Source organism: Onychostruthus taczanowskii, unplaced genomic scaffold (genome assembly GCF_017590055.1).
Source record: "Onychostruthus taczanowskii isolate IOZ18803 unplaced genomic scaffold, ASM1759005v1 scaffold6, whole genome shotgun sequence".
Classification (NCBI taxonomy): Eukaryota; Metazoa; Chordata; class Aves; order Passeriformes; family Passeridae; genus Onychostruthus; species Onychostruthus taczanowskii.
The window spans coordinates 6,906,204-6,933,155 of NW_024503679.1; the positions used below are offsets into that span (position 1 = coordinate 6,906,204).

General features: G+C 41.8%; 1 protein-coding gene across 2 annotated transcripts; it reads left to right on the forward strand.

Annotated features, from left to right (window-relative positions):
* The first annotated feature begins 2,203 nt into the window (after positions 1–2,203).
* Positions 2,204–26,362, forward strand: LOC121343634 (tropomodulin-2). 2 transcript variants are annotated; one of them, XM_041418961.1, is made up of 9 exons: positions 2,204–2,412; positions 3,994–4,150; positions 15,071–15,193; positions 16,257–16,343; positions 19,176–19,306; positions 19,883–19,990; positions 20,267–20,410; positions 20,739–20,883; positions 22,939–26,362. In XM_041418961.1, exons 1-9 carry the CDS (start codon positions 2,287–2,289, stop codon positions 22,971–22,973), a joined length of 1,056 nt encoding a protein of 351 aa, XP_041274895.1. In that variant the 5' UTR covers positions 2,204–2,286; the 3' UTR covers positions 22,974–26,362. The 2 variants fall into 2 exon arrangements, with proteins under 2 accessions (XP_041274895.1, XP_041274896.1); XM_041418962.1 differs by lacking the exon at positions 22,939–26,362 and adding an exon at positions 21,776–21,838 and having other exon boundaries at positions 2,224–2,412.
* The last annotated feature ends 590 nt before the right edge of the window (positions 26,363–26,952 follow it).

Genomic DNA, 26,952 nt, shown 5'->3' on the forward strand with positions numbered 1-26,952 from the left:
GGCTGTATCCCTGCAGTGCTGTACACCCGAGGGAGAGGTCCTGGTACCAGGTGTCCTGCACGGCTGGAATGCTGACCCTCAGCCAGGGAAATGCCTTGGACTCTTACTAAAAGTTGCTTTTTCTACAATATTTAATTACCCTAACCTTGGGATTACATTCTTGTCTTTTCCAGGGATGTGATTAAACTCTAATAAAATAACCATTTAACTTAAATAGTTTTAAAAAGCTGTAATCCCCTCAAAGAGATTTTTTAGCTCAGTTAATGACTGCTAGCTGAAATGTTATGTTTGGAATGAGTTTATCCAGAGGAACTTAGAGAAGGCACCTGATGCCCTGGGGCAGAATGTTGTACTGCATCTCAATTTGGTTTTACAGTTTAAACAAATTACGATTTTTAAATAAAATGCTTTCATTATTTAACAAGTAATTTTGATAAAAATTTTCTTGGATTAAATACATATCGAACTAGTGTTCTTCTTAATCACAAAGTACACAAAAACATCAGCTCTTTTGTACTGGTTTTGGTGAAAATATCCCCCACACTCATTGCATATGATGAAATTTTGGTATTATAAGAAAATTTTGCAACAGTTGTAACTTTATTAAACATCAGATGCTGACTATCTCCCTAAAACAAACTCAATTTAAAGAATGGTTGAATTCTGTCCTGACATTTGGAATGGCTTGATGATGATGTCGTGCTAGGAAAACAGCAGCCACAAACAGAGCAGGAATAAGGAAAAAAAGAAAATGTGTAGGCAAAATAATGATTCTTCTTGGAATAGGATATTTAAGTTTCCAGTCAAGGCTTAATGTGCCTTGCACTAGTCACAGAATTCCAGATATTTCAAATCTGTAATTCCATTGATTATTCCCTTCCCTTTCAATAGATTGCTGATTTCTAGTCTTTTTGATAAATATAAAAATGAAATATGTTTTAATATTTAGTACTTAAATATTAAAACTCCTAAGTAAATTAAATATTTTTATCTGGATTTGGAGTAAAAGAAAAACAAAAATCAGGCTTCCAGCTCGTATGACAAGCAACAGAACCCACATGGATTTTATCAGCTGATGACAACTGAAAACCTGGCCAAAGGAAATTAGGGTTGGGGTTGATGCATAAATCAGTGGTGGGTGTCAGTTGGCTGGTTTCCATATCAACCATGACTCTGAAATTTGTGAATGCAGAAACTCAGCTGTGAAACTGCACAGCTAGCTGTGCCACTTGAGAGTGCTGGTGCTGCTGTGGGAACTGGGCACCCTTGGGAGGGGTGAGCACACTGAGAGTCCCAGCTAATGCTGTTTCTGATCATAAGTTAATTCTCTGTCCCTTTACAGGCTGATTCTGGTTCTAGAATTTGTTCTGGACAAGAAAAAAATGAGCAAGTAAAGACAGAGAGTCCTTTGTCATGTTGTCATATGACAGATAATATGACAATGACTGTTGTGGTCATGCAAATGAGAACTTCTTGTTCCCTGTCGGTTGGGATCATCTAACAAGGAATCGTATTCAAATTTTAAAACTAAAATAGTTTGTGAAATACCAAGTTCATGTTTTTTTCATGTTTTTTTCAAGTTTTGAAGCTCTGCAGGTCTCCCATGTAACAGACTGAATTACAGATAATATTTTGAGCTATAACTAGCATCCCCTCACTCCAAGAATTTTGATGATATGTGCTATCATTTGTATCCAAACATGCTGAAGTAAGACTAACTACCAGTGTACCTGAGAGAGGCTTAGGTAACCAGAATGTGCCAAAAAGTCAGCCAAGATGATGTGGGTTAGCTTTCAGCCACCAGCAAAGCTGGGATAAGTCAGAATCCCTCAAAGCATAACATTTTGGTTTTTGTTTGTCAGTGTTGGATTGTTGTCTTTTACTCTACCACTTTCCTTTGCTTCTGGCCAAAAGAGCAAGCAGATACTGTTTCTAAGCAAATGAAATAAACCAGCTATATTTCTATGAAAAAGCAAAAGTTGCTAATATTTTCCTTCTCTCTGTCTCGAAGCTGCTCTTTGCTGTGCCCCAGCTTACTGAACCCGTCCTTGCTATTCCTTGGCTGCTCTGCCCAGGACATCCCACACCCCCTGTGCTGTGCCAGGACATCCTGCTGCTTTGTTTTCATTAATAAGTGTCACTGTGACCCTCAGCTTTCCAGGACTCTCAGCTCAATGGAGATGCTCACAATGCTTTATTGTTAGCAGGGAGCGTGGCTGGAGGAGCTGGGCACCCCTGGATGGTTGAAACCCTGAGCAGCAGCAGCAGAGCAGAGCAGCAGGAGCCATGTCTCTGCCCTTCCGAAAGGAGCTGGAGAAGTACAAGAATATCAACGAAGATGAAATACTCAGCAAGCTCTCAGAGGATGAACTGAAGCAGCTAGAACACGTTCTGGATGACCTTGATCCTGAGGTGAGTGATGGCAATTGCAGCACTGCCTGTTAGAAATGCCACACATTGCACTGTTTTTCATTTGTATTCTGTTGCAGTAGGGACAGTGAACCTTAAGGTATGAGCAGCTCAGCTACAGACATTTTGGTGGTATTCCTGCTGGGATGTGCTACTTTTCTAAAAGTCACTGTGCTCTTGGTCTATCCCATGTCTATTTAGACATGAGCTTGTCTGCAGTCTAAATCTTTAATCATGTTGGCACAGTGCAACACAATGAGAAGCTTTTTATGGCTGCTATTTCTGAGCACAGCAGTAAACAAACATAACCTGTGTTTATGGAGATCAGGTGTTTTGAGCTATCTGTTGACTGTGTCATTCAGCACATATGTTTTTACTTGAAGAGAACATATTTGGAATGATCAAGAAAAACAGGATTCAGCTACATAACTGTCATTTTCCAGAGAGTAGGAATAATTGGGATATTATTTATATATATATATATATATATATATATATATATATATATACACATATATATATATAAATAATATCCCAATTATTCCTACTCTCTGGAAAATGACAGTTATGTAGCTGAATCCTGTTAATAGTTGAGAAATTCTCGCAAAGAATTTAAAGATCTCTGTTGCCACTTCCCACACTACTACCACTTCTACATTTTCTGGTATTTTCAAGTATCTGGCATCTCAAATGGAGATACAGAAAACCATAAAAAAGCAACACCAACCAACCCAATAATTCAGGCCATGGTGCATTTGTATTTATGCTACATATGTGCAATGAATTTGGAGCACTCTGGGCAAATTTTTCATGCACAGGTAAAATAACTGGTGACTTGAGTTCAGTGGATGTGCTCAGAACGCACAGAATTCCTTTTGTATTCACCATGGATCACATTTACTGTGCGTGTTCTGGCCAGTGAGGAAATGTTTGTGAAGTACTCTGGGGCACCTTCAACACCTTGGCATTATTGCACGTGCACTGCAAGTTCCACCTACCTGCATTTCTTCCTGGGATTTCCTGGACTGACATGTGGGGGCCTTATGCATATTCCTGTGTTACAGGCAGGTGAAATCACAGGATCCCACAGCTACATGTTGAGAGTGGGAGTTATCTGCTTGCTTCCTCATACTCTGAATAGCTGAAGTCTACCTCATTCACCAGTCCCTTTAGTGCATGCTATTCATTTCTGAATTCTGAGACATCTGCTTTAGAATGAAAGGAATTTTTTTTTCAGTGAGAGAAAAATGGTGAGGCAAAAGAGTAAAGGAAAAGTACAGAAAACATGTCCTGGTTTATCAGGACTGCAAACTGTGGTTATAATATGTGTAACAAAGGACTCTGACCTTGCTTAGTTCCTTGGTGCTCTGCCTGTGAATATGGTTAATACAAATATTAGTGGGCAGTAAGTCGGGAAGACTGAATGACGTGCTGGGGTTCGTGATTATGTTTAGGTAATGTGTGTTACTGCTGTCACCCAAGAGCATTATGCAAAGAATGATTTCACTTGAAACCCACTGAGATGAGATGTGGAGCACTGTGTGCAGCTGCCTGCTGTCCTTCCCATGCCCCTCTCTCTCACAGAATGCCCTGCTTCCAGCGGGATTTCGGCAGAAGGACCAGACCACGAAACCTGCCACGGGCCCCTTCGACAGAGAGCGCCTGCTCTCCTACCTGGAGAAGCAAGCTCTGGAGCACAAGGACAGAGAAGACTTCGTACCCTTCACAGGGGAAAAGAAAGGTACTGGCCATGCTCGTGCTGGCTCTGGGGAGCAGACAGACTGGAGAGTGCCTGGTGCCTGCCTGCTCCGTGCGCTGTGCGGGGACACCGGAGCCCAGGGCTCTGACAGTGCGCGGCGAGGCTCAGTCAGATCTAGAGCTGCTGCAGCAGAAGGTGGAGGGGGGTTTAGCTGCCCTGGTGTCTGTCCCACTGCTCTGGAGTCCCGTGGCAGCTCCGTGGGCTGTGCCATGGCAGCTCCGTGGTCTGTGGTGGGTTATTGACCTGTTGGGGGTACAGGAGCCCCAGTGCAGCACAGGGCTCAGGCAGCAGCTCTTGGTCAGCCAGTGCCTCGGGGTGCACTCGAGCACAAAGGTGCCCTCTGCAGCCCCAAGGGACTGGTCCCTGTTCAGCATTAGGCCATGCAGGGGTATTGCACTGGGGGACGTGTTCAGGAGGAAACACATAAATGCCTTTCTGAGTGAATCTTGCCTACAAGTGCTGCATGTAACAGCTCAGGGAATACAGTTACAAAAAATAAGTATTTTTCCACTTCTTTACTATCACATCTGGCAATGCTATTCATACAGACACTTTCCCTGCTACCCTTGTCCTACAGCTACAGGAAAAAAAAGGGGAAAAACAGGAAAACCTAATTCTAATAATTTAAACACTGGTAGGATAACCTCAGGGCAGGAACAGTCATAATTTAAACAAACAATATTCCTTTAGTACCACTAGCTCCTTTTCCCTGTTTATAAAAAGTGGACAAAAATGCTGGCCTCAGGCAACCCCTTCATTCAAGAAGGAACTTCCTATGTCTGGGTCCATTTCTGGCTGTGTAATGGATTTGCCATTATTTCAGTGGGATCTGCTTAAGGGAAAGCAGATACTTCAAGAAAGTCAAAGGCAGCATTTTTACATTATGTACCATTACCAAAGATGTAAAATGTTATTTATATAACATTTCATAGGCCAGGAGTTGTTACTGTCACTACATTGTGTTCTCAGTCTTTGAAACAATGATTTGAGACAAATGAGACATTTTTCAGCTATATCTGATCAATGTGTCATTTTACCACGCAGCGTATTCTTTAACCTACTTTTTGCCCCATCAAAATGCCCACATCCTGCTCTTCACAGGGCTGATGGTGAGCCCACTGCCATGCAGTGAGAGGGCAGAGATCCTGCCAGTAGCAGGAGAGGTCAAGCAGACACTGTGCAGGAAGGAAAGCACTTTACTGAAGTATGGATTAATTACCAATTGTTTTCAGTCTCCTACACTTGTCCTGCTGGGTCAGAGCAGGACAGGTCACTGCCTGCAGGCCCCTAGGTATTTATACCAACACCTTCAGTCACCTTACTGATATTTACAGACTTAAGATTAAGATTTTGCAGTTTTCACTGTAGTTATATCTGAGATCTCCAAATGAGCCTGAAACACCAGCGCACAAACCCCAGCAGCGTATGGAATGGTATATGGCCACAGGACTGGCCCTGGATCTGTGCAAAGTGAGTCCCTGTGTTGTCCCTGACAGTGGTACTGTATGGACTGGGCTGTTTATTCCATTTCAGTTTTCTTTTGATGAAGCTGAAGCAATGTTATTCCTACATTTGCTTCCAGATGCCCTTAAAGTGCTTATTAGTTCTGCTTATTAGTTCCTGGTGTCTCTGCTGTGGAAATACCACTGCTTTGCAAACACAGCCAACCACACATTTCACTTCCCCCTGAGCACAGAGTGAATGCAGCCCTCCTAGCATTTAAAGCTGTTCTTAATTTGGCTTTTGATTCACTGTGTTCATTTGCTTCAAAATTACAATTTCAAGAATTATTACAATTATGAGGTAATGACAGCGTTTTAGGCTACAGGAATTATTCCCTTAATTTCCTCTTTGTACAATACAAATTCATGACAAAATCCTCAGTATCAGCTTTAGCAGATTAAGTCAAATGAAAACAACCATGTGTTCTGTGATTCCTGCAGTCATTTTACAATTATAATCTAAACACACAGAATTATACTACAGTTTCTTTGAAGTCAGAGGCCAAATGCTATGAAAATACCCTTTGTTTCTTTGTTGGTTAGAAATAACTGAATTAATCTGTGATCTGATGAGGTCCAGTACCTTGACAATTGAGAACTGATGGGCTGCACAGTGTAATTTTTGTGCTGCTTTAAGGGAACTGACTTTAGGAAGAAAGTTGTTTATTTTGAGCTTGGCATATCCAGAACTGGTGCTGGAGTGTGAGTCCTGCTGCCCCTCTGTGGCTTGGCTGGAGGTGTCCTGCAGAAACACCACCAGACTTCCAGCAGTGCAGAAGCTGAGCCTTATAAAACATATAACTGAAATCTCCATCTGCCACATGCACTGAAATCCTCCCATGGGATCGATGATAAACCTGCTAATTGGCTGCTAATTGGTAAAACATGATGAATGTTGTACAAAGTCCATGTGTGGCTATTCCTGGATCTTAGAATCTATGCTTGTAACTGCAGTGTCACTCATTTTGACACTCTCAATTGAAAAAAACAAAAACAAACCAACAGGATGGCTGTATTAAAATATAAATTACTTGATTTACACTTATAAGAAGATATTTCCCATTCAAGGAAACAAAGCAATCCTGAAAGACATTTTCAAATCTGATACTACATGCTAGATGCTTTAATTGGAGAATAATTAGTATTCTTCCAAAGCTCAGTAATTAGTTCAGGAAAAATAATTTAAATTTCTAAAATGTGTCCTCAGAAGAATTCTAAAGAAGGATGTCTCTTGAGGAAAATCTTATTTCTCATCTTTTGCATGTTGATGGTCTCTAAGATGTGTTTACAGATTGGTAAATATTTATATGATTATATAGGTTTCTGTTAAATTATTTTTTATACTCTAAATACATTGTAATATAGCCATTCTGTAAATAATTCCAAATTAATTGGATCCTACTTCTGCTAGTTAAAAATTAAATTCTCAAGCAGCTCTAAAATGTATCCAGATGTGTATATTTGGGAGGAATTGATGCCAGTTTGCCATTTGGTATTTATGACCTAAGAATATTTGTGTGTCAGTAGGATTAGAGCATGTCAAGTGTTGTTTGAACTTTTGTCAGTGTTTTGTACTATGATATTTGTCTGCCACTGGGAAATCATTTATTTTTTCAAATTTAGGAAGTGGGATGCTTCTACTAAATGTAAAGTGACATTTCTACCAGTTCTTACAGTTATCATACAAAGCTAAAACTTGGGAATTCACTGATGAGCTGAAAAGAAGGTGGCATTTAACATATCCTCCTTCCAGACCAGTCTGTGGTACATGATGATTTTTTATCTACTGTTATTTTTTATCTACTGTGACTATTTTTTATCTACTCTTTTTGTTTTTTTGGTTGTTGTTGTTAATATTTTAGAGTTCTTGACCCAGAAGCAATACCAAGCAGCTGCTGAAGGACAAAAACTCAGTTGCCTGTGTTGGTCTCTATATGCTGAGCAACCATAAGGTTTTGATTGTCCTAGAAAACAAGCTAAACCAAATTCCAGAGCTGACAGGGATATGCAGAATAGCTAAAACACAGGAAGTGTTAAATATGAGCCCAAGACAGGGGGGAGCTGATTATGCAGGGAATTGCCTTGTTTTTGGTTGTAATTGTGGTTTCAAGAGGTTGGAGATGTTTGGCAAAACCAATCAAACGTATGGAATGCATTAGGGTTTTGGACCTCTGCCATATTGCAGCTTGGTAATGTACTTCATTAATTGCTGTACAGAAAGGATTTAAGCCTGTATGGGACAGATCTCAGATTTCAGTGGAGACCCAAGGTTTGCTGGAACCAGGGCTGAAATGATCACAGGCTCACAACCAAAGCTGGCCACTGAGAAATGTTTTCAGACTGCTTTGCCCACCTCCTCCCTAATGCAAGTCAGGGCTGGGCACTTCATTTGAGTGCCCCATTGTGTGGTTTGAAATGATCTGGTGGATTTCAGGAGCTCTTGTGCCACACAGATGTCTGGTAGTAATGAGCAGTGTAGGTGAAGAGTAAGGGCTGATAACTGGGGCCATGGTGATGGGCAGTTTGTAAGTGTTTATTTTGTGTATTTTTCATTTGTTCCTGCTTAGGATATTGTTTTAGAAATCCTTACATAGAACCTGATGGTCTGTGGAAGTTACTTAGGGTTGTACTTAAGTACAGCTGACCCACTGTACTTAACACATGTAGCTGGGACTGGTGGTTATCAGACTTCCATCACTTCCATGTGAAGTATCATTTTCAAGTTCATGAATGACCCAGGAATAAAAAGAAAAGGTGGGAACATGAAAGGCAGTGCAGACAAAGTATTGCAGAGTTCTGTCAGTGCTGTTTTTTCTGCAGTCTGTGCCTCAGTCTGACCTCAGTAAAGAGCTGAGTCCTGCTGTGGCACAGACATCAACTGGTAACAGCATTTCTGCTTCTGCTTTGTTGAGGGCTTCTCTGAACTGTATGGCACTAATGAAACACAATTTTAAAAAGTTCTTCTGTTGTGAAATGTCATTAGCTATGAAAGGTTGCTTTAAGGATTGCTGTTTCAACCCTTCACCACTGTCCCTGTTTTCTACACAGTCTTCTGCTCCTTGCCAAACCATTTCATTTTGGATACAATCCAGTTCTCATCAAAGTCATGGAAAAACTCCAGTGGATTGGGCTATTATTATTTGTGACTGGAAAGGGAAGAGAAACATGCTTGTATGTGATTAAATACTAACATTTTCAGCTGATTGATAAAAGGGAAAGGAAAGAAAGTACCAGAGAACTTTTGGCCAAATCAGTGTTTTCAGTTGCTCTGGCAGAGACCATCAATGTAGCATGTGGTGCTGTGCCAAGCAGAGTATCAACACACAGCACCAGTAATAAGGACAGTCATTCTCAGGAGGTCAGAGTGTTAGAGCAGATGCTAATGAGTTCCAATTCCACTGTGTCTAACACACTGCTTTCAAAGTCAGGGTTTAATATAGAGACTCTCTATCTTTCTTGGATTGACATGGCAGTCGTTTCACCCCCAATGCCTAAATGGTTTGTTTAATATTTTGCCACCTTTTTCCTATTCTTTAGGGATTAAATTTAGAACTGATGTTTGTCTCTTAAGGCATTGAAAGCGTTGCAGTTGCTGACAGTAATGCCTGTGGCCAGTGCCTTTCACTGCTTGCTTTTCTAAGGCTCTCTTTTAGTCACTCATGACTTTGCCAAAGTTGCACAGTTCACAGTGAAATTTCCCATGCTGAGAGGCTGCCTCGAGTTGAATTTTTGGAAAGTGTCAGCAAAAAGGACTTAGCTGCTTCCAAGAACAAGATTAGGAGAAAACACATTGTTTTATCCATCTAGAGTAAATTTTTCCAGCTGTTTTTTTATGACCTGCAGTGCCTCTGTGCTTTGAAGAGAAGACTCGAAATGAAATCCCCAGGGAAACATACTCGAGTCTGGCATCCTCAAAATATTGTGCTTTCTTGTACATCCAGTTTGTTGTAGCATTCTCCAAGCATTCCTCCTGCAGTGAGTGTTGCTCAGAGCTCCTGCCTGCCTGTGCAGGCAGTACAGCAGTGCCCAGAGGGACCTGGCATGGCTGGGCTCTTGAAATTCCTCATCTGAGAGGCTCCTGGCACACCAGGACCAAGGGCAGGGAGACTCCCTCCTGCTCTGACAGAGCTCTCCTCACTTTGTAAGGGCACTGTAAAGGAGAAAAAAGAGTAAAGAGCCAGCAAAGAGGCTGGGGCAGAGAGGTGGAGTGGGGGGTTTGAGGAGCTGTGTGAATATTCCAGGATGAAGGATTAGATGTGGCAGCTCTGGGGAAAGAAGCTGTAGAGAAGAGCAGTGGTAAGGAAGGGAGGGCAGAAGCAAGGTGGTGGGAAGGGTCAGGACTCAGAGCTTTTCAAAACCAGGAGACATAGGGGATGGGGAAGGCACAATGAGGGAAGGAAAAGAGCAGAAGAATGTGTTGGGTGGGAGAAAAGAGGCCAGAAAGGAACATAACTAGTGTGGTATTCAGCTCTGCCCACGTTTCAGAGGTCTTTGATGTCCAGGAGGACCTGAAGTGCAGTGGCACAGTTTGAGTTTCTTCCTCCTCCAGCACCATTCCACATCAGACATAAGAGCTTTCTGCTGGCTTGGTGGAGTGAGTAATGCAGGAGGTGATGCAGAGAACTGCCCTAGGGCTGCATCCTAACTTGTGATAATCCATGTGAGGGTCTGAAGAAATTCTGGGCTTCCTTCTGTTTTAAAAAAGTACAGGTTGGCTTTTGTTTATTTTTGTTTGAGCAAGCATACTTTCCAGGAGAGTTCTTTGGAGGGTATTGCTGCAGTGGCAGAATCACAGCATGCTGATCAAAGTCAAGGATACTGGTGCAACTTAAGTTCACTTTTTGTGTTTATGCACAATAGATTTAACAACTTTGGAATGCTTATCTTTGCAGCCTTCCTATTCCATTGTCATAATTTTTAAGGCATAGAATATGCTGATACCACTAATCCAAGAGCAACAGAACAACAATTATGATTCTGCATTTTTATTTTATACTGGTGTTCAGCTTCATGCTTACTTGAACTTGGCATGTTTCCTTCTTCATAATACAAATTTGTCCTTGGTAAGAACTAATTTAGCTCAATTTTTATAGAATATTTGTAGGGAGGTTTTAAAGAAAGTGTCAACAGAAAAGAATAGTGTAAAATGAAAAAAGTGAATCAGGTGCCTGTGATTTATGCAAGGCAGGTTTCCAGGATTATTGAATTTCACTCCCAAGGTCAGTGTAGCATTCTGAAATTGAGAGCAAACAGGCACTCACTCTACTCAGTGATTCATTGAGAAGTCAGAAGTACTAAGTGTAACCAGGTATTTTCTAGAAAATACAATAATCTGAGCTACACTATATAGGAAAAGAAAGTACATTGTTGTTTTACAATTACAGCAGAAAATGCATTTGTATTATAAAATATCTTTAAATAATCCTCCCATAGATGTGCATATGGTAGTTAATTATGACTGTATAAGAAGGTGGAGATCTCATTTCCTTGCTTTACTCTGACATTGCTTAATGGGGGCATTTACACAATGCAGGAAAAGAGACCTGGCTGAACCAAAATGAGATCTATGGTTTCATGACTGTTCCCAGTGAATTTCTTTTTTTTTTTTTTAATAGAGAATTTGCTTTCCTTTTACCTTGGTCCACATTTCTGTGTCTCTCTGTAGTGCTTCCCTCTGAATCCTTCTTCCCTCTGGCTGTCAATGGATTTTGTTTCTGTAGCCTCTTTTGAGGAAAACCATATCCTCTTTCAGTTTCAATAGAAGTCTTGTTTTTGCAGTGGGTGAAAAGGAGTAGGTGTGCTGTTAAACTGAGCCAGGACAAAACTCTGCTCACTGCACTCACACTCAGCCAGTCCCTGTTTGTAATCAGCTGCCTCAGCCATCACCCAGGTCACCCCAGACACCTTTGGCCCAGTTTGGCCAAAAGAAGGGGAGAATGCAGTGATGCACACTTAAAATTTCACACTGAAAGAAAGCACTGGGGATTCCACACACTTTGGGTTTCTATACTTGTGTAAAAATAAAATTATATTTGACTTCAATTGAAGTTTGGTTGCAGTTAAACAAAAAATATATTATTCATATACAGAAGTGTGGTTATTTTTGTCTTGTTAACAACAAAGTAGCTCAAGTTATGCATTAACAGAACATTTGTCACTGTGTTTTCCATTGGTAGAAAGTTAAGCTATTACTATTAAGACTTAGCACAGAACATTAGCATGTTCTGGAGGCAAAATATAACACAGGCAACATTAATTACACCACATAGAATAAAGTAATAATAAAGTACCTTCTGAAACACAGTGTGCATATAAAGAAGACCAAGAGCAGCAGCCTTTCCTCATAAATCTCACTTTATAATAATAAAATGTCACTATTCCTCCAAGGCTTCTTCCAAGTAATAAATTTTAGGTTGGACCATTGAATCAAGGAAGCCACAATCCATATTTTATTTTGTCAGTGAATTCCATGATGAATGGATAATGAATTTACAATGTACAGATGTGGGACTAGGAGACACCTCCTGAATCTTTAAACTCTGTCCTTAAATAATGAAGGAAAACTGGTTGACAGCTGTCTATAAACAGACACACAGCTTTACAGCTGGTGGACAGGTAATAAATTCCTAATAATATGCTAAATTCAGGAGTTTTTTAACCTCCATCTGCTGTGCTACAGCATCTCTTCACAGTGGAATGTTCTTATCTAGATAGCAGTAAAATGAATACTTTTAAACACCATTGGATGCCAGCAAGACCCACATACATTAAATATGTATATTACTGTCTTTGACATGACCTTGCCCCTTTAAATACTTCATATAACCAAGAATAGAATCTTTTTTTTCTAAAACATTTGCCGAGAATGCGTTAAATGAAACTATCATTGGGAATCATGTACACATTTAACGAGATTCAGGCTGGTATCCAAGAATTACATATGCCTGAAACAAATGTTTAAAATTGTATTCCTATATATGTGAACTGTACAGGAAAGGTATGAGCCTCTAGAGGTTTTCATTGCCTCTTGATTTCTTGCTGTGCAACATACTTAACCTTCACATATCCAACGTCCTTAAAGACCAACTACACCACATACTGTGTCCAGTTTAGTCCAAATTCAAGGTCCTGTGTCCCTTTACAATGTTATGTGTGAAAGTACAGCCTTGGATCAGTGTTTGTTAAAAGTGTGACTTGGGTTTGGGCCTGTGAAGAATCACTCACTGCCTGATGGAGATGCTTTGCCTCCACAGGCTGTGGCCCTGTGGAATCGCTGCTACAGAACAGTGTGATCAGGATAAAAACTCCCTCAATATCTCAAACAACCTACTGAGTACTTGAAACTCACAGTGATCTGAAAGGAAAACCCTTTCTGGACAGTATTGCTCACTCACTATTGATTGTTTACTTGGATATTCTGATTGATTTTGGTTTTGTAGCCTCCAGCACAGTAATGAATTCTTCTTCTTATGTCTAGCTGGCATCAAGTGAAGTCTTGGTCAGTGGAGCCTGGAAGCTGCCACCAACACTTCAGGTTGGGTGGTAGCACAGAGGGGGTCTGGAGTCTGACCACGTGTGCTGCTGTTAGATCTGGAGAGCCTGACTGACCTGCCTGTGCAGAGTGTTCCTTACCTCAGATTTCCACTTGCCTTTTGTTTGATGCTGCTGGGATGGCTGTCCTTAATTGCTGTGACCTAGTGCAGTCACAGTTAAAATGGTTCTTACCTTTCACCCACCAAAGGCTTTTATCTTCTTGAAGCCTTTTCTAAAAAGATTACTTACTTAAAGTATCACATGAAAAATAAATCATACCATGATTCTGCTTTGACTTTCTGCATAGCTTTCTGTCCAATTTTGTACTCAGAAGTTGTTTAGCCTTGGTAGAAATATCTGTAAGTTAAATAATTTGAATCATGTATCAATAAACCTTGCCAATGTTTCAGAAATTTCCATTAAAGTTTTTTTCTGAGCTTACTCAGGGACTTGAGTCATGAAAGCTGACAGCATAAAAATATCTGTAGACAATTTATAAAGATATATGTATAAAAGATATAAATGAATTGGGAATTACTACATGAAAATGATACTTTGGACCATAATGGGGAAAATGAAGCCACAAAAGGATGACAGTGTTGAAAAAAGAGAGGCAAAACATCTGTAATTCAATACTAAATATCAGGATTACATTTATGAATGGTAACAATATGACTAATTCAGTTAAAATTAAACTATTTTAGAGACATTTCAGAAAGCCACAGGACTAGATGTAATGCTTCAAGAATTATATCTAGCATGTAAAAAGCTGCACAAACCGAAAATTTAAAGCTGACAGTGGGCCAAAGCTGCCTGCACCATAGAACATCATTAAAACAGGATTAATTAAAGCCTGCCTGAGAAGCAGTTGTTAGGGACAAGGTGAGGAGAGCTATGGCACAGTGGACAGTAGATCATGGGAATTCCCTGTTACTGGAATTGTTGGAATTGTTGGAGCAGTGGCACTGCCTGTTGCCTGGGGGATCATCCAGTTCTGCAGGGGCTGGCAGGAACGCGGAGCAGGGAAAAGCCCAGCAGAGCTGAGTGCAGCTCCAGCTCTGACTTACAGGGCCTCACTCCAGGCATTTGCAGTTACATCATCACAGTGCTGAGGTTAACATCATAGCAGCCTCAAGGAGTAGTGGAACTTGTTGTGTTGTTCCTGGATTTATCCTGCATTTTCCTCATTTCAGCAGACAGGCCAGTGACCTCAGTCTTGGGGGAATATTGCATGGAAACATATCTGCTAACCCAAAACTATCAGCAGGATACAGAAACAAATATGCCAGGAGTCTTTCTTGGGCAACATGTGGTTCAGTTCAGAGTTTTCAGGCCTGCACAAATGATCAGAATAAGGCTATTTATGTGAATTATCAGGAGACACAGAGGGAAAATACTCTGGAGGGGCTGGCAGTTAAACTGAGTTACTGGAAGAGAACAGGTTTGCTGAGCTTTCAGGATCATGTATGGAAGTTCATGAACTGAAGGATTCTTGCAGTAGGATAGTTTTAACTACTCCTAGTGCCTCATTTAAATATAAGGATGAAATTTCTTCAAGCTTTTTGTGTAGACCTGATTCTGCCTATTTAAGGACACAGGACCTTCAGAAAAATCCCAGCTGGGACTCCTCCTGAGAGCAAATTCCTAAAATAACAATCACCAACACAGAGCAGTAATCTGCACCTTTTATTTTTAGACTTATTAAGATCCTGGTGTGGAGGATAACATCAAGTAAGAAAGAGAAAAACACACATGTGATAATATTTCCAAGCAGTTCCACTGTCACAGACCTATTCCTCTGCTGCCAGGAGGCAAAGAAGTTGTTCCAATAATTCATTACTCACTCTGGCTTTTTTCCTTATCTTAGGAAAAATATTTATCCCTAAAGAAAAGCCTGTAGAAACCCGCACAGAAGAGAAGGTGACCCTGGATCCAGAGCTAGAAGAGGCCCTGGCCAGTGCTTCCGATACCGAGCTCTATGACCTTGCAGGTTAGAAAACGTGCAGATGTGATCTCCCACATGCCCAGCTCTTCTCTGGCCAGACCTGCCACCAGGAGTGTCTCATGATGACCCCTCAAGCCCCTGGTGCTGCTCTGGTGGGTGGCCAAGCCGTGGGCCACACGCTGCCCAGGATGACTGAAGTGTGACTTCAGACTTCTCTGCTTAAAGCTGATGTGTCAGGCCAGGGGGGAAGATGAAGGAGCTCATGTGATTTGGGGAAGGGAAGGGTGGCAGTGGGCTGCAGGCTGGGGTGCTGGCACTGCAATGGAAGTGACTGATCCCACTGTATCCACATTGTTTGTAGCATACCACAGCTACCTCCTCTCAACTCTGACATCCCAAATAGCCTGATGAACTTGTTACAGCATACAGTGGATAAAGATCCTGAATCCATGAGGAAATTTGGAATCTAACCCCTTGAATGAGAAAATTGGTTGCCAGGTGATTAGACCTGGGTATCTTCACCACTTCTGATTATTTTCCAAGCCCATTAGTATCGATGTGCTTCCATTGGAATCCCTGGTGGGAATGTCAATGCGTTCAGCTCATCACATGTACAGTGAAATTCTCAGATACACCAAACAATAGAACATACGAGTAATAAGAAATTCAGATCGTATGTTGGGGAAGAAAAGGGATTAGGAGTGTAGCACTGAAACAATTTACCCAAAGAGTTGTGGGATTTCCATCCCTGGGTGTTTTCAGACCCCAGCAGACAAAGCCATGGCTGACCTCATTAGTGCTGGCAGCACTCCTGCCTGAGGGAGAGGCTGGACAAGATGACCCACAGTGGTTCCTTCCAGCTGGCACTTCTGGGATATGCATTCTACATTGACTCAATTGTTCAAAAATCTATATTGAAAGTGTCTGTATCTCCAGAATTTGGAGCCCAAAAGGCTCTCCCTACAAGAAGACATGACACACACAGTTAACATTTTACAAAGGGGGTTTTGTTTGGGGAACTAAACTACAGTTTGTAGCAGATACTTTCCTGCAGTCTGTGTTCCTGTCACTAACATTGTATCCTCTTGCTGGTGTTTACACATTTCAGCTGTTCTTGGAGTGCACAACATGGTCAACAACCCAAAATTCGATGAAGCAGGAGCCCGTGGTAAAGATGGAAAAGGAATCGTGAGAAGTAAGCAAGCAGATTTCTCTTGTGGGCTGTGTGTCATCTTTGGGGATTTCTACAGCTGTAGGTGGGGTCTGTTGGTCTAATTTAGTGTAATCTAACTGGACCTAACTTTGATTGATATAATTAATCATGAAAGGTGACTTTTTAAAAGTAAATACGATCTAAAAATTCATTATAATAACAGTAGTATACAAACAGATCATTCCTGAGGAAATTTGTTTTTGTAGAGAGCAGTATCTGGCTCCGCAGAGGTGTTTGAAAGAGTGGGAGTATTTAAGAGACCAAGACATATAAATTTCCATTCCATGTCAGTTTAGGCAGCAGGCAGAAAACAGAGTGAGCTGTAGCCAAGAATTGGCCGCAGTTCAGGCCAGGCCATCCTGCCCCAGGTTCCCACATTTACACACCTGAAATGATCTAAAAATACATTATAATAACAGTAGTATACAGATCATTCCTGAGGAAATTTGTTTTTGTAGAGAGCAGTATCTGGCTCCGCAGAGGTGTTTGAAAGAGTGGGAGTATTTAAGAGACCAAGACATATAAATTTCCATTCCATGTCAGTTTAGGCAGCAGGCAGAAAACAGAGTGAGCTGTAGCCAAGAATTGGCCGCAGTTCAGGCCAGGCCATCCTGCCCCAGGTTCCCACATTTACACCTGAAAAATTACTTGTAATCACTGGGCTCAAATTCGTGGCAGAATCCCTGAATTCACAGAGAGGCAAAGACTGCCTGGATGTGCTCCTGCCCCAGGCACTCCCTCTGATCTCCCACCTCCACCTGGCTCCTGTGGCAGTGGTGCAGAGTGCCTGTTCTGTGGCTCCCTAGGGACACAGGAAACGGAATCATTCTGGAAATCCCCTGGAGAAACAGCTGTAGTTACTAAAAACAAACCCAGAAATGTTTGCACTAAATAAACAGACCTTTGGTGAATCTGATCTTAGCTCAGCAGCCCAGAGGAGGCTGGATGGAGGGACAAATGGGTGCATCTGAATTCCAAGCTTTTCTTGAGAGCTGCCAAGCCTTGATGCAGAGCTCGTCACCTCCAGGCCCTGGGATATCTAGTGGGCTAAACTTTACTTTTTAAGACAAAACTGTGGAATGCCTTTTCCTAGGGAAACTGTACTAAAAAAAATGTTTCTTCTTCTCAGGCCATGAGAACAGCAGCTATCTTTACCAAGGGCTTTCCTTTCCATCTTCCATTGCTAAAGGGGAGGTGGGAAAGTACACAGGACACCATGTCACTTCATTTTTCTCAGGATAAAGCTGCCCTGCAAGCCTTCCCAGTGGGGCCCTGTGTGAGCTGCCCTCTATCTCATAACAGGCAACTGCATGCATTACTAATCCTCATAGATTTCAGAATATTTTTGTTGTACTAAGTCAAAAAGTCAGCTATGTGAGTCAGCTAAACTATGCTCCAATCACAGACCTATGAACCAGAAAATCACCATCACATCACTTTATTCTTTGGTCCAAAAGCAATACCTTTCCTTAGCCAAGTGAAATGCTTCAGTAAAAGTCTGCTCATCAATGTGGCAAAACAACACCATGATTAAAGAAACAAGAAAAACTCATGGAAAGCAACAAGAAGTAGAAAATTAAAATTCCTCCTAACTCTAGACAGAGTACACTGTGATGTCTAACCTGAGGACAGGGTGCTTGTGTCTCCCTTCCTTCCAGTCTGGCAGGGTTCTTCCACAAGTGCAAAAAATTATTTGCTTTTTTATTTACTTTCTATCCTTGCATCCAAGGTGAATTCTCTAAAGGTAGTTTTCAATTCCCAGCTCCCTAGAAAGGCTGAAATGTTATCAGGGATATGTGAGGTCTCTCAGGGAATTAGTGTAAAAAAAGGTTTGGCATCAAAGGGAACAGAGTGAAAACCAGCTCAAGACTTGTCTATGACCATCTCTACTATGAGTATGAGTTCTAAATAAGATGTGGCTTTCTTTTGGCCCATGATATGGCATGAACTTTTGCCCATTGCAAGGAACAGCAATGTGTAGTACACTGAGACTTGAACACAGAAGTCTTCAAGACCTCTGCCTGTCTGCAGCATAAAATAAAAGGATTCAAACACATTTGTGGTCACAGATTCCTTTCTTGCTTCTAGTGGCTTGGGCAGGCAGGGTTAATAAATTAATCTCCACAACTCTATGCATGGGAATTAGAAGTACTAATTGTGTTCTAAGCTACGATGTTTATGCCTCTCTGAGAATATTTATAGCTCATAGCTTCCAGCACTAAATACCATAGTTCTTTGGAACATGACTACTCAAAGATTTCATAAATCTTGGTGCTGGCAGACAGACTTACTTTTCATGCTTTGATGGTTTTATTATTTTAAAAGTGCAGATGTTGCAATTTTACAAGAGCTAATTGAATTTATAGTAAGGCTGATAGTATCAGCTGAGAGGAGGAAACTGAGGGGCCTCCTGCTCGTGCTGCTTTATGTAGCACAGTCTATTCAGAGGGGCAGGGACATTTTCTCACTAATACAGTGGGCAAGTTCTGAGCACACCTTTCTTTACAGATATTAGACAAAGCACAAAGCAGCCCTTGCAGTATATCACATCCCAAACAATAGCCTTCAAAGCTGCTTTGGCTCCAATTAATTGTACAGGGATTTTGTCCCATCCTCCCTGAACTCAGCCTCCAGTGGCAGCTCTGGGTGCACAAGGCATGGCAGGGGTAAGGGGGATAATACTCCTACTTGCAGGTTTTGTGGTTCTCATAAACCCTTCCTGGATTGCTGCAGTACAAACCTAAGTGGGAATGGAACAGCCAGAGTGATGGTGCCTGTTCCTTGGCTCACATCTCATGAGATTTTGTGTTGCAGATGTGGTGAAAGGTGAAAAGGTCAAGCCCATCTTTGAGGAGCCACCTAATCCAACCAATGTGGAAGCAAGTTTACAGAGGATAAAAGCAAATGATCCTGGTCTCACAGAAGTTAATCTCAACAACATAAAGGTAGATGCTGTGGTTTTGTCCATGTCACGATAGGAGGATTTATTCAAATACTTCCAAAGCCTGTGCCTTTTATCCTCAAATTTTGTCTCTCTTTACTGTTCAGAAAAAGCAGGACACTCAGGGAAGGGGTGGGGAAAGGACTGTTGTAGTGGCTCCAAGGTCATCAATTCCTGATACCGAATTAAATGCTGATTAAATGCCCAGGGGGTGACTCCCTTTGGCTGCCTTTCTCAGCAGATTGAAGGAAGATATCTCATGGGTACTATGTAATCATCACTGGCCAAATTCAATTAGCCCTCACAGGCAGGAGGAGGAGGAGCTGGCACTGGAGACTGAAGAACTGGCAGAGGAGTAGAAAGTGTCTCAGCGAGGGTCCCGTGCTGGCCTCGGCCTGACCCAGATCCGGGCAGCGCTGGCATCGCGGGCAGCACCAGCCCCTGGGGCCACTGTGCCCACCCTGACACACTCCTGAAAGCAGCAGGGGACACTGTGCTTGTTCATCCATCAGTTCCATAATAATTAAAATCAGCAGTGTGATTGGCTTTCCTAATTACTGGATTTGTCTTTTTACCCTAGAATATTCCTATTCCAACACTGAAAGAATTTGCAAAAGCTCTGGAAACCAACACACATGTGAAGACATTCAGTCTTGCAGCTACTCGAAGCAATGACCCCGTAGCTATTGTAAGTTTTAACATTAATGGGGAAAAAAAAAAAAAAAACCACAACAAATTTTAAGTAGGTCCATGTCTGCTTTAGGATACATTTTTTATTTTCCCTTGCAGGAATTCCCTATGGCTATGAAAAGTAGAAATATAATCTCTTCTGATCTACCTCTCCATTCTTCTAAGCATATTTATGTTTTATTTCTTGTTGGTACTAAGCTATGTTTTGCAGATTCCCTGTTATTCCCTGAAACTTTCAAGATGTTATCTCATGTTCCCTCTTTTGGCCCTTCAGGCATTTGCAGATATGTTGAAAGTGAACAAAACACTGAAGAGTCTGAATGTAGAATCCAACTTCATCACTGGGACAGGGATTTTGGCACTGATTGATGCACTGAAAAAGAATGAATCCCTAACAGAGATTAAAATTGACAACCAGGTAAAGAGAGACCATTGGGGAGGTTCACTTTTGTTTCTCTTTTATATGCGTTCCCAGAGGGTTCTACCAGAGGCCCCTGGCAGAGTCAAGGCAGCCTCTGTGGCTCAGTCATTCTGCAGCTCATGTCCCCAGTCAGTGCAACCAAAGAGTGGAAAACTTCTCAATAAAACTACTCAAAGCCAAATACAAAAGCCGGGGCAAAATCTCCAGGGATGGGATTCTCTGTGTAGTTTGCAGCTCAGTACTTAAATGCAACCACTTCCTTCTCTCCCGTATGAAAGCAAATGTTTCCTTTTCTTTTGGGGACACTTCACCACATCCCCAACAGAGGCAGCAGCTTGGGACAGCTGTAGAGATGGAGATTGCCAAGATGCTGGAGGAGAACTCCAGGATTCTCAAGTTTGGATACCAGTTCACAAAACAAGGTCCAAGAACCAGGGTAGCAGCAGCTATCACTAAAAACAACGATCTGGGTAAGATGCCACTACATTTACTCATCATTTCTTTGTGTGAGCCAAGCCCTGACCTTCCCAGGCACAGCTCTCCCTGTCTGTACATTCAGATGGAATTTTGACCCCAGCATTCACGCTGCTCCGAGTGAGGGGAGATGCAAAGCTCCTCAGGCTCTAGAGCAGAAAACAGCAAACATCTTACTGGGATTAGGAGCCACTATTTTTCTCCTGCTCCTTCTGGGAAGGGGAGTTATTTCAGCCTTTTCTATGGAGTGTCCTAGATTTCTCACTGCTCTATCAGCTGTTCTGGCCAGTAAATGAGGAGTCCAACCCATCCTGTTTTCTCAGAGGACACAGAAGTCCTGACTTTGTTGTCCAGCCCATGATGGGCCAGGCCTGCCCAGGCAAGGGAGCAAACCAGACCCTCCTGCTTTTGTGACCAAGTACAGGCAAAGACAATAAAACCCTGCAAGTGTCACCTGAGTGTGACATGGCCTGCCCTGTGTGCTCAGTACACAGAAGACAAAGGAGATGACTGGGCAGGAGAAATTTAGAATGAGAAGAGGGAAAAAAAGAAATTAAACTTAGTATTTTTAATCAGCTCTGCTTCAGGCTGGGGTATCAAACCATGATGTCTTTGTGGGTTTCAGCTTGGGTTTCTCTCTGTGGGAGCTAAGATATAAGTTGAGCTAAAACCTTTTTCTTTCATACAAAATTTTAGGGGGTTGAAATTTTAATTTTTAGCATTCCAACTATATACTATTTTTTCTGCCAGTGTCCCAGAAGGGTATTTGAAATATCCTATCTACAAAGAGAGAAAAACTCTTTTTTTCCTCATTATTTCACAACTTGTCATTAGACTTATGTCCTAATCTTGATTTTCCTGTGTTCGTGTTGTTTGGTTTTGTTCAAGATTTTGTAGGACAGAATTCCTAATGAAATTCAATAAAATAAATGAACAAAACACTGAAAGCAGACACAAATGACTGATGCTACACTGCAGGATTTGGAATAATGCAGTCTATTTGCCAAAAAGGCATGATGAAAAAAACTTCCTCTTAGTAAAGTAATGAGATGTTTAGCAATATATTGTTGTTATTGACTTTCTGTGGTGAAAAGCATTCATTCATCAAGTTCTCCTGCTTTGTTCTGTGCTTCAGCTGTTCAATATCAGAAACAGGACATGACACTGACATAACACTAAATTTTGTATCACACAAACAGGAGAACCTCACAAATCTTATCTGGCCAGGTCAGAAAAGATTCAATGCATTTTATTAGGATGTGGAGTAGCAAATGCTGCCCAACTAAGCCTGATCTATACCAGGTATAATGCATCTTTAAGTGCTGTAAAAATTCACGCTGCTTGTCAAAATAATCTTGTCCATAACACAAGGTTTACCACTCTGCTTTGCTAAATGGCAACTTCAACCTATGTGGTTTCTAGTGAAAAGCCAGAGTTAATTAACTGATTACCAGATGCAGTGAGAGCATGTGAAGTTTAAACAGGTAATTGAAGGTCCAATATGATATTTTTTGCAAATAGTAATGGATATCGGTTCTTAATAGTACTTCAAATTATTTTCTAAAAAAATATGACTATTTCTTACCTATAGTATACACTGTGCAATTACAGAAGTTATTAATTTTTGATGCCTAAAGCTTAAATAATCCAGAGCATTGCAGACTGGAGCAGACCAGTATCAATTTAGCTGGAACACAGTGTCTTTTAAAAGAACAATAAAACTGTAATAAAATCTAAATGGAATCACTGGAAGGAAGTGCAGGAAGTGGTGATTTTTTAAATAACCTAAAACCTTTAGCTCAGAATGTGATTTTTGTGGAAAATGTACTGATGTGAACACTTGGTGAAATTCTACGGTCTGCGATACAAAAATGCAGTTTAGGTACAATTATTTTGTTGAGCATTATGGTGTAATTGATTATGGTATTTGTGGGCATATTTCTTCTGGGCATTTCCCAGGAGCTCCTCCCTTCTGTGCTGTTCCATGTGGTGGGCAGGGGTGTTGAGGCTCTCAGGCAGGCAGCGGTGACTCTCTCCTTGTTCCACCACAGTGCGGAAGAAGCGCGTGGAAGGGGAGCGGCAGTAGCCACGGCACCCAGGACGCCAGGCAGCACTGGAGGCCACACCACTGCAGTCCCAGAGTGCTCACTGCTCAGGAGGGAAGGCACTGGAAAACTGTTACCATGGGAGTTGCTGATTTCTGTTAATGTCTCCTTTTAACCTTGAAAACAGAGCCTGCTCATTTTTAATTTTCATGGTTAATTTAATTCGTATGAGAAAGGTTCATAGTTGGTTTGATTTTAATGAAGAAAATGGTTTGCAGTATCTGAAGCCAATATGCATCTTAACTGTGTTACTGAGCATAACTTATAGTGACTCTGACCCTTATTTTAGACACTTTTTGATATATAAAAATATGACCTTGTATTTGGATAAGGGATTCTCTGCTGAAAATAGAAATTTTAGGGCCAAGTTCTGCAATGCCTTATGTTTGTGAATAATCCTTACTTATGTGTATAGTCCTGCTGAACTGAATCCTGCAATGGGCTGCTCCCAGGAGTAGAGCTAGTGATGCCAGTACAGGTTTGCAGGTTCACACCCTTGAGCCTCTCTCCTGCAGGGATCTGGGCAGCTGGAACCACCTTGGAACAGCTCCTGTCACCCTTGTTGTGTCTCCACCCGTCCAGCTCCCTGTGCAGGATCACGCCTAGACGTATAAACATTGTCAAAGCGTACTTGTTTACATAAGCTTAGGTTAGGTGGATCATTTTGCAATGTTACACTGATGTTTTTTATTCTTACTCCACATTGTGAAGTAATATTAGTGTTGCCAATCCTGTAGATGTTGAATGTTTTGGGTTTTTTTCCTAGGCCAACGAGTCTTTGTCTGTTACTAGAATGCACAGTTTACAGCTAGTGATCTTAACCTAAACAAGTATTCTGAGCAATATTTGTTTTGCTTTGAGCCATGAGTTTGACTTTTTTTAGTTCTGCATTTATGTACCTTTGTTAGCATTATAGGACTGTTCTCAGGATCTTTTAGATGAACATTAATTAAATATTTAATCCAGGAGAGCCACTGTGCTACCAGGGAAAGACATTAAAGGGGTAGTTTTGACAGCTACATGACTGACATTTATCTGCTGCAGCTGAGGTTTGTCCCTGTATCACAAGGCACATGAGTATTCGTGCCAGTGTTTATCTGAATGAAGGCAGATTTAAGCACATGCACAAATGCATTGCTAAATCATGGCCTTGGCTTACAAGCACTCACGAAGCAGCAGCTAACCCCAATGCTCAACAGCATTGAAATTTCAGTAAGAATTCAGTCTGATGTTCCATTTTGTGTATTTCACCATCTAAAAGTACTCTCTACCAGAGTTGTATCACTGCCAACAGCTGACTGACAGCCAGAGGTTCATTTTGGTTCCACGTGCACATGCTGTGAGAACCAAGGGACACTCAGGTCAGATGTGTCACACACCCCAAGCTTTCAAAAAGCTGCAGAAATGCTCCTGCAGCCAGCACTGTCACCTGGGGCACACTGGCCTCTCTGAGACAGGGATGAAGCACTGCTTGCTCGGGCAGTGCTGGACACCACAGTCACTGCAGGATGCTCCTGAGCCAGCAGGGACTGCTGTGGGGCTCTGGGATCAGAGACCTGGGCATGCTTGGCACAGCTCCCTGAGCATGTTTTCACCTTGCTGAGCTGTGAGCTAACAGGATGAACCCTCCCTCTGTGCCTTTTGGAAGGAAATGAGAAGGTCCAAGGCAATGCTCTTCCTGTTGGATACTGGTCTTTGTAGTGGGGTCCAAAGTGAATAACACTCACTGAAATCCCACTTAAAATACTTGGCTAAAGTGGTCTGCTGAGCTGGGATATGAAGTGCAGTAGCCACAGTTTACTTCTCTGAGAAGTCTCTACAATTTATTTCCCTCCCAGTCTTTACAATTTCCACTTCCCTTCCTCAGAATAAACAGAAACCTTTGCTTTGCAAGTAAAAAACAAAACACACAGGGGAGTCTTGCTAAGGTTTTCCCTGGATCCATGCAGGATTTGCTGTGAAAAAACTTTGACCTCCCATTTAAAAAAAATTACAAGTTCTGTAATACAGTCATAACTCTGCATGGGCTTAAATAGAATCCTTAAAAAGCACTTGGATTACAAGGGGAATACTGGGCTTTGCACCATGAAGTTTCATGGGTGGGAAGAATCCCCATCCACAACACCTAAATATTATGTTACTGATAACCTTCAGTGATAGGAATCACTCTGCCCCTAATTTCTTGGGTTTTTTCCTTTGATCCAACCAAGGGAATCCCAATTATCAGTCAATTGTTTGAAGATTTTTGAATGGTTATTTTTTCTTTCTTAGTGGTACGTATCTGTGTTCAAGGGAAACAAGTGCAATCCATTTCTAGTCGTAGCTGCCATTGACAGTGTTGGTATTTGCATGCAGCAGTTTCACAGGATGGGTTGATCTGACTGCTTGAAGGTGTCTGCAGCATGTCCTGTTTAGCTTTGCTCAGAGCCACACACGTGCTGACCCAGTCAGGTGTGTTTTGCAGCCCCAGTTTGCACCATGGACCGAGGTCCCTGGCTGGGGAAAGCCCTGTGGGCTCATCCCTTCATCTGCCATGCCCTCTGCACAGCCACGGGTCCTGTGCAGGGAGGAGCCCCACCCTGGAGGGATCATCTCCAACACCAGCCCCACCATGGGCGAGCAGAAAGGGCCAGAGCTGTGCACCCCATGGCCGGGACCTGGGAGCCTGGCTCCTTCCAGCATGTGTGAGGAGAGCTCCCAATCCCTGGCTGTTTTCTGCAGGCAGCTCCTCTGCCAGGGGCTCAGTGACCAGAGATGTCTTTGTTCTGCCTCTTCTGTGTCCTCTACACAAGGCCTTGTTTGTCACCAGCCTTGAGTGTCACAGGTCAGATGTCACAACAATATAAAGATCTGTTGGATGCAGCAACAGCACACAGTGGTGATGTTTGGAGGCAGATTTTCATACTAATACAGGATTTTTTAGCTGGTTAAAAATCTCTGCAACTAACCTGAAGGCAGGCAGAATGTGACCAGTTATTTCATATCCTACTTTCAGAAAACATCTGGCATTGTCAATGCTGAATGGGGAACAAGGACAGAAGAGTCCCTTTTTCTTAAGCAAACATTCAGGAGTAACTATCTATTTTTGCACATTGCTTCTCGTATTGACTGCTTCAGTTTGGTTTGTATTTTTTATACAGGTTTTTCATGGAAAAGCTCAACTTTGTGCGTGTCCTAACATCCATGTGAAGTGTAGTGTGCACTGAGGACCATATGTGTACATGTAATAAATAAATGATGTTAGCTCTGGAACAAAAGTAATTGCATGCGCACGGTGTGGTGCATATTACTCAAGAGGAAGAGAATTACCACGCTATGTAACAGTGACTCCCAAGCGTTGTGGTTTTTCTAAATAAACCTTCACAAAGGATTTGGATTTTGCAATTTTTCATGGGTTTGTGACATGAATTGAATCCCTGTTGATGCTCTGACATCAGAGACATCACTGCTTTCTCCTCTGTGGCTCTTGCAGCTTTCATTCTCCTGGATTTCACCTTCTCAGGTGTAGAGACTGGTGGTATTTCCTGCCCTCTGTTCTCCACCGTGTCTCAGCAATTTCCATGTGGGACCTCATTAGAATTTGACACCAAAACACACCAATTTCTTTCACATTATCCCCAGTTCTAAGGTTCAGGGGCTCAAGTGCATTGCAGAGTGCCTAAAGGCCTGGACTGAGTTAATGACATGGTTAACATGGCCCTTAGAACCTGTGCTGCATAATAAAAGAACTGCCAAATACACATAACTGCAGAGTGCATAGCACAATTGGAAAGGAAATGTCATTTCCCCACAGACAATTTGCTCTCCACAATCCCAGAGAACTCCACAGCTAACCCACAGAGAAACAAAACACCTTCTCTACCTATTTTAAGACTGCCTTTACTTATGTCAGTACTTTAACTGTGAAATCTCACAGTATCTTTCTTCTTTTCATCTCAATGTAAATAAGTGGATGAGACT

Bases quoted from the DNA above. Each gene is read 5' to 3' on its own strand.
- LOC121343634 (XM_041418961.1), top strand. From the start codon at position 2,287: ATGTCTCTGCCCTTCCGAAAGGAGCTGGAGAAGTACAAGAATATCAAC. The intron at 15,194-16,256 runs GTTAGAAAACGT...TACACATTTCAG, and splicing joins CGAGCTCTATGACCTTGCAG to CTGTTCTTGGAGTGCACAAC. The intron at 20,884-22,938 runs GTAAGATGCCAC...GTTCCACCACAG, and splicing joins CACTAAAAACAACGATCTGG to TGCGGAAGAAGCGCGTGGAA.